The sequence below is a fragment of the Cervus canadensis genome, chromosome 21 (genome assembly GCF_019320065.1).
Source record: "Cervus canadensis isolate Bull #8, Minnesota chromosome 21, ASM1932006v1, whole genome shotgun sequence".
Taxonomy (NCBI): domain Eukaryota; kingdom Metazoa; phylum Chordata; class Mammalia; order Artiodactyla; family Cervidae; genus Cervus; species Cervus canadensis.
Window position 1 is genome coordinate 30006134 of NC_057406.1, and position 12202 is coordinate 30018335.

Sequence of the window (12202 nt, forward strand, 5' to 3'; positions counted from 1 at the left end):
ATCAAGATAGACGTTGTTTACTCCCTTTATTCTCATATACTTTATGATCTGCCTCAGGATTATAGCATGTGACAAAACATAGAAGGGTGGTTTCCAAAAAATGGTACTTCTTTCTAAATTTGTTAAGTAAATTTGCAATAACTCAGCTGTCCTAAAGTCATGCTTTTTACAAACATACACTATTTTGACATATGCTAAATATGACAAATAAAATTTGCTTCAGAATGCCCAACTGAAATATTTAGATACTTACCAATAAACAAAGCTTTGTTTAAAATAAAGTTTATTTCACAAACAGAATAAAGTCAACCCTTTTTGAATTCTTACGTTCCCAGGTTTTAATAAGAATCAAAATTTATATTTTATTTTGATCACCAACCAAGATTTTAAGTGACATTTTTTAAGCAAGAAAACATGCCCAATTCCATCTTCTTAAAAAGCTGTCAGGATGTAAAAAAAAAACACAGAAAGCGCATGTGTATATACACAGAAAGAAGGAAAAAATAGCAAAACAATTGACTGGATAACTGAGATCAAAACTGCCAACTCTATCTCAGTCGATAGTATTATTTTTCAGTCTAGATAGTTTTAAATGAAGTTGAGTAATCATGTCAATTGCTATGAAGCTAAACATCAATGCTCAGGAATGCTAAAGCGTTCAAATAAGATCTAGGAAGTTAAAATGTAAACCAAGTGAACATACACAGTAAGTCCCCTACACACGAACCTTCAAGTGTTGAACTTTCAAAGATGTCAACCTGCATTCACACATCCAATCACGTAAGTTCGTTTCCGTGTGTCTGGCTTACACTGTCTCGTGTGTGTATCACCTACAGGAGGTTGTGCTTTTGCGTCCTTTACTGTGAAAGTGAAAGTCGCTCAACTGTGTCAGACTCTTGGCAACCCCGTGGACTATACTGTCCATGAAATTCTCCAGGCCAGAATACTGGAGTGGGTAGCCTTTCCCTTCTCCAGGAGATCTTCCCAACCCAGGAATCGAACCCATGTCTCACGCATTGCAGGCGGATTCTTTACCAGCTGAGCCACACGGGAAGCCCAATACCACACAGCACAGTACAGAGTACAATAGCGCAGTATCTTTATTTCAAGCACAGCATGTCTGGAAACACGCGTAAGAGCAGCGATGATGTAGCTTGTACCGCTAAGAAGCACCACGCAGTAAAGATAGAAACAAAAGTGAAAATAATTGAGAGAGTGGGGTGAGGTTTAGAGATGGTAGAAGTCACTTGTTCTTATAATATTGAACTCCTTTCTGTGCAACACAAGGAGCTTACTAATAAAGACCTGATAGAACTGGAGGCCCAGAGGAAGGACAGAGACAAGAGGAAGAAGTAACTGAGGAAATGAAAAGATGCACAACCCAGGAAATGGCATGGGCATTTTCTTTATTTGAGGAGACACTGTTAGTTTTTGAGGGACGGAACACAAATGTAGAACATTGCACAATCTAGTGCTACTGTGGCATCTCTGATGGGAAACAAGTGCTACTATCCAGAAGTCACTGGATCCGTTTTTCAAGAGGGTAGATTCCATTGAATCCAGCAAGAAACAGGGGCCTGTGCCCCCAACATCAGGTGTGAGTGAAGTCGCAGCTTGCCCTCCGTCTCCTACCGCTGACGGTCCTTCAGTCTACCATCTCCCACCCCCCCTCCCTCCTCCCATCAGTAACTCTTCTTGATTGTTCGCTCACTGCCAGCCCCTGAATGCCAGCTCTTGTACTGGACTACTGTACTTTTCAAGGTATTGTACTATAAGATTAAAAATGTTTATTTTGTGTGCCTGGTTTTTTTGTATTATTTGTGTGAATGTATTATAAACCTATTACAGTACAGTATTACAGAGCCGATTGTGTTAGTTGGGTATCTAGGCTAAATTTGTTGGATTTACAAACATATTGGATTTACAAACGTGCTCTCAGAATGGAACGCATTTGTATGTAGCAGACTTACTATAGAAAGTATCATTTTTTTCACAAAAGTTTCTAATTTGGTTTTGAGGAAAGACTAATTTTACTTTTGTCAAATATGGACCAAGTTCATAGCTGGAATGTACCAATGCAGTGCATAAGACAAAAGTTGTGTTAAAAAAAAAAGAAAAAGGCCAACAGGATGTTTTACCATTTTTCTTCCTGTGCCAGAGGATATCTCACAACCAGCAAGACAAGCTGACATGTATGACAAGCCATTGTCTCCACACACAGGGTCCCACACTGTAGTTGGACAGTTACAATCCATGTTGCAGTCAGCAAGGAAATTTTCCACATGTAAATCTTGATGCACTCTGAAATGATTTAAAATAATGCCATAGATATTGAAAGAATATTAAAGCTTTTTCTTTTTATCTCAATTCACAAGTCTATTTCTTCTGCTCCCCAAAATAGAAACAGAAATCTTTCTTTTTTTTTTCATTTATTTTTATTAGTTGGAGGCTAATTACTTCACAACATTGCAGTGGGTTTTGTTATACATTGACATGAATCAGCCATGGAGTTACATGTGTTCCCCATCCCGATCCCCCCTCCCACCTCCCTCCCCATCCCATCCCTCTGGGTCTTCCCAGTGCACCAGGCCCGAGCACTTGTCTCATGCATCCAGCCTGGGCTGGTGATCTGTTTCACCATAGATAATATACATGCTGTTCTTTCGAAACATCCCACCCTCACCTTCTCCCACAGAGTCCAAAAGTCTGTTCTGTACTTCTGTGTCTCTTTTTCTGTTTTGCATATAGGGTTATCATTACCATCTTTTTAAATTCCATATATATGCGTTAGTATACTGTATGGGTCTTTATCTTTCTGGCTTACTTCACTCTGTATAATGGGCTCCAGTTTCATCCATCTCATTAGAACTGATTCAAATGAATTCTTTTTAATGGCTGAGTAATATTCCATGGTGTATATGTACCACAGCTTCCTTATCCATTCATCTGCTGATGGGCATCTAAGTTGCTTCCATGTCCTGGCTATTATAAACAGTGCTGTGATGAACATTGGGGTGCACGTGTCTCTTTCAGATCTGGTTTCCTCAGTGTGTATGCCCAGAAGTGGGATTGCTGGGTCATACGGCAGTTCTATTTCCAGTTTTTTAAGATATCTCCACACTGTTCTCCATAGCGGCTGTACTAGTTTGCATTCCCACCAACAGTGTAAGAGGGTTCCCCTTTTCTCCACACCCTCTCCAGCATTTATTGCTTGTAGACTTTTGGATAGCAGCCATCCTGACTGGCGTGTAATGGTACCTCATTGTGGTTTTGATTTGCATTTCTCTGATAATGAGTGATGTTGAGCATCTTTTCATGTGTTCGTTAGCCATCTGTATGTCTTCTTTGGAGAAATGTCAGAAACAGAAATCTTTCAACTGTCAATATATGGCCTGGATATTATAAACAGTGGCCTAACAGATACCTTGCTTTGGTGACTGTAGCCACTTTTTCAATGATTTCTTTCAAGTAAATAAAAGCCAGTAAACAAGCATTAACTCAAAACCTACAATACAGAAAGCATTTTTCCAGGTGTTAATCAGAACTCAAAAATGAAGATAAATAAATCCCTGTGTTTGGTCCATGCATGCATGCTAAGTTGCTTCAGTCATGTTTGAATCCGTGTGACTCTATGGAATGTAGCTCACAAGGCTCCTCTCTGTCCCTGGGATTCTCCAGGCAGGAATACTGGAGCGGATTGCCATGCCCTCCTCCAGGGATCAAACCCATGTCTCTAACATCTCCTGCATTGGCAGGTGGGTTCTTTACCACTGGAGCCACCTCCATATGGTGGCAAAATAACAAGAGAGATTATTGCTTTATAAAAGTGATCCCAAAGGCTCAAAATCTGTAAGTGCAATTTATAATGCAGATAATATATTTAGCTCCAGAAATGTAACTATTTGAGTAAACAAATACAGTCTTCTAGTAAGAAAAGCTGTTCAGTGATGATCAAGAAGGCCAATTCGCAGCAACCCTTAAACAGACTCTGCTGTGAAAATCCCAGAACCCAGCAGTGAGACCAAAGCACCCCCTGAATCACAGAGACCAAGAATGGTGACCTCAGAAGGATAACAGGAGCAGTGAAACTCTGACTGGATGGCTCCTCCCCCAGGTTAGCACAGCACCACGTCAAGAGAGCTCCCCTCTGCTTATGGTTTCTCCAGTGCGAAAAGAGAGCCCAGTGCCCCCAGATTGTGGGAAGCTTCCCAAAAAAGCCCACTGAGGGATCACTGGGGGAATCTGCAGAGTCTGACCCTGAGAATATATAATGTATCAAATCATCAGATTATACCTGATGGTTTTTGTCATTTATGTCTTAATAAAATCAGGGGGAAAGGGCATGACACAGAGAAAGACAAACATTATATGATATAACTTATATGTGGAATCTAAAAAAAATGATACAAATGAGCTTATTTACAAAAACAGAAACAGACTCACAGACATAGGAAACAAATTAATGGTTACCAAAGTGGAAGGAGAGGAGGGATAAAACTAGAAGTTTGGGATTAACTGATATACACTATGAAAATAAATGGAATTGCATAAAAAATAGCTTATGTAAAATAAATAAGAACCTACTATATATCATAGGGAACTATATTCAATATCTTGTAATAACCTATAATGGAAAAGAATCTGAAAAAGAATGTGTGTATGTAACTGAATCACTTTACTGTACAGCTGAAACTAACACATTGTACATCAACTATATTTCAATTTAAAAAGAGGGCTTCCCTGGTAGCTCAGCTGGTAAAGAATCCACCTGCAATGCAGGAGACCCTGGTTCAATTCCTGGGCCAGGAAGATCCACTGGAGAAGGAATAGGCTACCCACTCCAGTATTCTTGGGCTTCCCTGGTAACTCAGCTGGTAAAGAATCTATCTGCAATGTGGGAGACTTCGGTTCAATCTCCAGGTTGTGAAGACCCCCTGGAGAAGGGAACAACTACCCACTCCAGTATTCTGGCCTGGAAAATTCCATGGACTATATAGTCCATGTGGTCACAAAGAGTCAGACCCGACTGAACGACTTTCACTTTCTTTCAATTTAAAAACAGATCTAAAAGTCTAGTTACAATAGTTTTCTTGTGCTTAATGTAATGTGATAAAAAAAAGAACCCTAGCATGGGAGTCTAGAAACTGAATTAAAGTCCTGGCTCATGACTAGATTATGCCCTTTTATACATTTGCTCTGGGAATCAGGATAATTGGACATGGAGATAATCTTTAAGATTTTCAGTTCAGTTCAGTTAAGTCGCTCAGTCGTGTCCAAGGCTCTGCGACGCCATGAACTGCAGCACATCAGACCTCCCTGTCCATCACCAACTCCCAGAGTTTACTCAAGCTCATGTCCATTGAGTCGGTGATGCCATCCAACCATCTCATCCTCTGTCATCCCTTCTCTTCCTGCCTTCAATCTTGCCCAGCATCAGGGTCTTTTCCACTGAGTCAGTTCTTCACTTCAGGTGGCCAAAGTATTAGAGTTTCAGCTTCAGCATCAGCCCTTCCAATGAATATTCAGGACTGATTTCCTTTAGAATGGACTGGTTGGATCTCCTTGCTGTCCAAGGGACTCTCAAGAGTCTTCCACAACACCACAGTTCAAAAGCATCAATTCTTCAGCATTCAGCTTTCTTTATAGTCCATCTCTCACTTCCATACATGACTACTGGAAAAACCATAGCTTTGACTATACAGACTTTGTTGACAAAGTAATGTCTCTGCTTTTCAATATGCTAAGTTGGTCATAGCTTTTCTTCCAAGGAACAAACATCTTTTAATTTCATGACTGCAGTCACCCACCATCTGCAGTGATTTTGGAGCCCCCAAAAATAAAGTCTGTCACTGTGTCCATTGTTTCCCCATCTATTTGGCATGAAGTGATGGGACCAGATGCCATGATCTTAGTTTTCTGAAAGTTGAGCTTTAAGCCAACTTTTTCACTCTCCTCTTTCACTTTCATCAAGAGGCTCTTTAATTCTTCTTCACTTTCTGCCATAAGGGTGGTGTCATCTGCATATCTGAGGTTATTGATATTTCTCCCTCAATCTTAATTCTAGCTTGTGCTTTGTCCATCCCAGCATTTTGCATGATATACTCTGATTACATTTGTGTGATGTAATCTAATAAATACTCATATTATGTATTTGACATGATTCTAATCATATAGTCCTTGATAATTTTAAAGGAACCATTTTATGATTCTCTTAATTTCGTCTTAACTAATTACTCCTTTATCTAGATATGTCCTATAAATGAATTTTAAAAATTCACATCAGTATGCAAAATCTTCCTGTGAACCCAGGTAACCCTCAAAATGTGAATCTAAAACCATTCAATGATATAGATATATATATTCAAATAAAATATATAAATGTATAAAAGCATTGCTATACATGTGTTAGGATTCAGTTAAGCTAAATTTAAGCCCATCAAGGAAAGATATAAAGGTGATTGAGACTATATATATATATATATATATAGAGAGAGAGAGAGAGAGAGAGAGAAAGAGAGAGTCAACTCTTAATTTTACCTATTTATGGTTGTATAAAATGTATGCATAACGCATCCTAATACAACCTAAAACCATAGGTAGTTTCTATGATCTTCATTTTACTGTCTACTAGGATATCACAAAGACACACAAACACAATCATAAGTTCACTCACTCTGTGATATATTCCCAACCTTTTTAATAAGATGAAGAAAGACCACAGATTAACTCCAATAGGCAACTAATCTGGTCATGGATAGTCATTGCGGAAAATATTAACAGTTGAAAGAGCATAATATTCATTAGAAAACAACATACCCTTCATAAGATGTGGTGATGCCAGCAACTGAAGAACTATCACAGATCATGAAAAAACACAAAAAATAGAAAAGATACTCAGTAAAAGATAACCAACATCCTATGTGGGCAGCTTGTATGACAGTAATCTTGAACTTCTTCATAATTAAACCGCCAACTATATATCCAATGCATATTGGAGGGAAGTTATAAATACCTATAAATGCAATTAGAATATTATATACAAAGTGACATAGCGAAGGAACAAATATTATAACACATTGATCTACTATGTCTTACGTAAAAAATCATTTAGGTCCAACTTATAGTGAAGAAGTTTAATTTAAACTTATTCCCACTTAGTTACATATTACATACAGGGAGATTTTTAAATGCCCCACAACATCAAAGTAATATTGGAAGACTGTTATTATTATCATGTATTTTTTTTTGGATTTTTTTTTTTTTTATTAGTTGGAGGCTAATTACTTCACAACATTGCAGTGGGTTTTGTCATACATTGACATGAATCAGCCATGGAGTTACATGTATTCCCCATCCCGATCCCCCCTCCCACCTCCCTCTCCCACCCGATTCCTCTGGGGTCTTCCCAGTGCACCAGGCCCGAGCACTTGTCTCATGCATCCCACCTGGGCTGGTGATCTGTTTCACTATAGATAATATACATGCTGTTCTTTCGAAACATCCCACCCTCACCTTCTCCCACAGAGTTCAAAAGTCTGTTCTGTACTTCTGTATCATGTATTTAATTAATAGAAGAAGAATGTAAATTTCTTGTCTGAAAGGGTTATGTTCTATATCTCTTTTCTTAGGATGCAGGTAGAAGTGACAAATCAAAGTCAACCAGCCATTTACTACTTTCTGTTCTTTGGGTGGGATTATATATATAATGATTTGTATTTAATGTATATTGTTAAATCATAAATAGTAATAGTAAATCATAAATAGTATGATTTGTATGATTCTACAGCTGTTTATTCCAACTCTGATTGTTAAGAATTTGGCTCAGCTCAAGGTATTTTAAAGGTATTTTGCTGAGCCTGTAATTGTCAAGTGTCTTTACATTCCATGCCTTACTGCTACTGACTAGCATTCTCCCTCCCCTAATCCCCTAATAAAGGAAAGAAAAAAGGGGGAGAAAGACAGCCCTAGGTTACATCCTTACAATACCAAGGTCTGTCTACTGAATCACATTCTTGGAAGAGCTTAATATCCATTCTTGAGTCCCATACCAGAGAGTCCAATTTAGTATGTTTGAGATGGGTCCTAGGTATATGGACTTTTAACACTCTAGGTGATGTGGATACATGTAATCTGGAAATTCTCCTTTCAAAACAGTAAAAAGATCTCAGGAAAAACTCAAGGTGGAGTAGAACTATGGAGTTGAGAAATAGACTGCTTCCTGCCATAACAGTAAATAAAGGACAGCACAGTCATCAGCAATTGCAGCCACCACAGATGGCGATCTGGTGAGCCCTGAAGGAGCTCAGGAAAGAAAGAATACATGACATCTAGCAGCCATCAGACTGCAGCCAGTCCCTGTGGTGAGCCCTGAGGACGTGAAACTCAGGATGTTAAAACACCCAGAACAGGCCCCAGATAGCTGAGATGTATTTCAAAGGAATGATTTCAGTGAGCCCAGACTCTTGTATCTTTCCATACATAGAAAAGTGCTAAATTCCTTAACTTGCCATATCTGGTTTCTTTTAATTAGCAATCATCTTTTGATGTTCTGACTACCTGCCCTTTGTTGAGAAACTTTATAACCTAGCTCCTCACTCCCTTACCTCTTAGAAGCAGTTCTCTCAGGGGGTTACTTGAGATGCTATTTCCCAGGCTAAAAGTCCTAAAAATTTCTCCTGAATAAGCCATAATTCAGCTTTTAGGTTGTGAATATTTTTTAAGTCCACAGAGATTAGTGTGGTAGCAGGAAATCAGAATATATGCACAGCAGAGATATCTCAAAATACCAGAAGAGGGGCTTCCCTGGTGGCTCAGTGGTAAAGAATATGCCTGCTGATGCAGGAGACATGGGTTATATCCTGGAGGATCCCACATGCCATGGGGAAACTTAACTCTGGTGCCACAAATAGCTTGCGCTCTAGAGCATGGGAGCTGCAACTACTGAGCCCACATGCTTTTCAACTAACTGAAGCCCACACACTCAAGAGCCCCTGCTCCTCAACTAGAAAGTAGCCCCTACTCACCACAACTAGAATAAAGCTAGGACATAGTCGCAAAGATCCAGCACGGCCAAAAATGCATAAATAAATAAATAAAGTCAGAGGAGCTGAGGAGCTAAGTGAGAAACCAAGGAATTAATGGATTGGAGCCAGAAAAGCAAAATCTGGAAGTGAAATACAACTCCTGATGAGTTAACGGTCTTACTTTTTACATGAACAAATTACCAATGTGAAAATTTTATCACACGTGCATTCCCCAAGATTTCTACAAACATTTCAAATTTGCATTCTGACTAGAGAAAGAACTAAGTGTGTTAGTCACTCAGTTATGTCCAATTCTGAGATCTCATGGACTGTAGCCCACCAGGCTCCACTGTCCATAGAATTCTCCAGGCAAGAATACTGGAGTGGGTTGCTATTTCTTTTTCCAGGGGATCTTCTCAACCTAGAGACTGAACCTAGATCTCCTGCATTGTGGGCAGATTCTTTACCTTCTGAGCCACCAGGGAAGCCCAGAGAAAGACCCAAAGAGAAAAAGAAAATCAGGATTCTCTGCCTTCTCCCCTTCCCTACCCTCTCATGATTTCCCTGGAAGCAGAAGGGGGAGAGTACCAGAGGCAAAAATATCCCAACAGATTTCAATTGAGGAGTTTCCTAGATTCATTATCACACTGTTCAGCATTTCATGGGGAAAAAAAGTGAGCTACGAATACAGAGAAGAACAAACATACCCATGAGAAAGATTGCCTCTGAAGTTGATTTTCCATAGTGCTGTTCCATATATTTAGGCATGAAGGAAATCATACAGACAAATGCGTTGAACTGCAGCACACTTATCAGTATGAAAAGCATGTAAATTGGGTTGAATAAAAGACTTTTCATGAAGGGTAAAAAATCTGAAAGGAAAGAATGGCAAAGGTGTCAAACTCACTTGGCTTTGCATTTTATGACTGACTTTTTCTGAAATATCAACCTCCCCTCTAAATTGTGTTTTCCTGTTTTGTAATGCACACTACAAAATGTGCATTACAAAATGATTGATTTTGATTCTTTTTACCCTTTGAAACGTAAAGTTGTATCATTGTTTTGGTAGCTTCTGCAAGTCAGTGAGACTGCTGACTGGACACGGATCAGAACACAAACATTTACCTTCTCTAAGTTACTATCGCACCTTCAGGAAAAAGCGTAACATGAGTAAAATATTGTTCGAGTTCACACCATTTCCTTTTTTATCCTTCTTTTTTCCTCTACTACTATCCTCTCTTCTCTAGATATCGTCTAGCATGAGAGATACTTGTTCTCTTGTTCTGTTCTCTGAAGTCAGGAAGGAAATTAATTTGATAGAGAGCTTCACATTTGATATTATCATTCCTGAGCATTTAAAATGAAGACACATGTGGAAATTCACAGCATAAAAATTTTCTCAAGTACTAGGTTCTCTGCTTCTGCAGTACAATTTTGGTGGTTCTGCTTATGGTTCACAAATAATCTCTTAAAATAGGTCTCATGCCTGAGATCCTGATTCATTTGGTATATACTAAGAATATACCATGCAAATCATTTGGTATATAATAAAGATACACTGTACATACTGTGTAAATGCTTTAACCAAAACATTTTCCTGTTTGTATGGACTAAGAAAGCTCAGAGTCAAATTTGTGGCCTAACCCTGGCAAAGATTCTGGGTCATGCTGCCTGCATTTGGGGTCAAAGTGTCACGGTTTCTTTTTACTTCTATCTTCACGTTCTTCATCTTGATTTCCTTGCTTATCATATACTATCTTAGTTTGCTTCATAAACTGCCTAATAACCAATCTAGAACAAAGGATCAATAAATAAACTGGAAGAGAAGGAAAGAAATGAATCTAGTTGTAGGATTCATATTTGCGAATAAAGTCATGGCCGGGGAGAAACTTGTGTTGGAGCTCTTTGAAGCTTCTTAAGTTACCCATGTTTGTTGACATTCTGTTATAATAGATGAGTCTCAGTAGTTTCTATTTATTTTCTAGATTTCTTATACTGAGTTAAGTCCTTGTTATCCTTTCCTCTATCAAATATAGAGAATTACATGACCTGTCATTTTTCTTTTTCTGCCTTAGCTTCCAAGAAGCTCACAGATAAGCTAGTATTTTTGTCTCAGAACTATATAGTACTTATTTTGATTAACATGTATCTTTCCTCTTTTTATCCTTGGTTTGAATTTCTTTTTTAATTAGATCTATGCTCTCTATCGGAGAAGGCAATGGTAAATCCACTCCAGTACTCTTGCCTGGAAAATCTCATGGACGGAGGAGCCTGGTAGGCTACAGTCCATTGGGTCGCTAAGAGTCATACACGACTGAGTGACTTCACTTTCACTTTTCATTTTCATGCATTGGAAAAGGAAATGGCAACCCACTCCAGTGTTCTTGCCTGGAGAATCCCAGGGATGGGGGAGCCTGGGGTGCCATCTATGGGGTCGCACAAAGTCAGACACGACTGAAGCGACTTAGCAGCAGCAGCAGCAGCATGCTCTATATAAAATAGTTTTTTAAGGCAAATGGGGACAGATTTATTTACTTACTTATTTGAATGCCCAGGTTGACATAAAATTTTATATAAATGCTGATCTGAGATAATTCAGCTTCTAAATAATATCGCTTATTTTCATGTAGTAGCATGTGAAGAATCAGACTAGCTAGAAATTGACTGCTGTCTGTTAATATCAAATTGTCTTCATGTAGCCTAGCACACTGTAATGTTAGACTAAAATACAGACACAATTATAGAAAATAAAAGGAAATTATATAGACTTGAAATGTTTATATTTGCCTTTAGTGATTCCATCCCTTTCCTTCTTGACGTCTCCTTGTTTCTCTTTGTCATTTTTAATGGTCTCAGCATTATCCTCTAGTCCTTCCTTTGGAAGCGTTTTGGGCAAAAAGAAAAAAGGAATGGCAGTGAGCACATTCACTCCTGCACAAATCAAAAAGCCAATCCACCATGCACCAACCCAACGAGTATCAGTGGGAGTTATGGTCAGATCGTCTGTAAAGAGATATACACATTTTTTTATTAGCTTAAGTCATCATTTCCTGTACAAGCTATAGAAAATTATTACCATTACAACTGTCAAGTTCTAGCCAAGTATAGAATTTGCATAAAATTCAGACACTGATAAAACTTGTCTGAAAACATATGGTATTACAATATTGCCTAGCAGT

General features: G+C 38.6%; 1 protein-coding gene across 2 annotated transcripts in view; it reads right to left on the reverse strand.

Moving 5' to 3' along the window:
• The window catches only part of SLCO1A2 (solute carrier organic anion transporter family member 1A2), a 51117-nt gene that overhangs the window by 13631 nt on the left and 25284 nt on the right, over positions 1-12202 (reverse strand). For both annotated transcript variants that reach the window (XM_043441516.1, XM_043441517.1), the window contains exons 8-11: positions 11811-12026; positions 9731-9895; positions 6817-7012; positions 2139-2301 (exon numbers count right to left, since the gene is read on the reverse strand). In XM_043441516.1, the coding sequence (XP_043297451.1) occupies positions 2139-2301; positions 6817-7012; positions 9731-9895; positions 11811-12026 (740 nt within the window). The remainder of the gene's footprint in view (positions 1-2138; positions 2302-6816; positions 7013-9730; positions 9896-11810; positions 12027-12202) is intronic.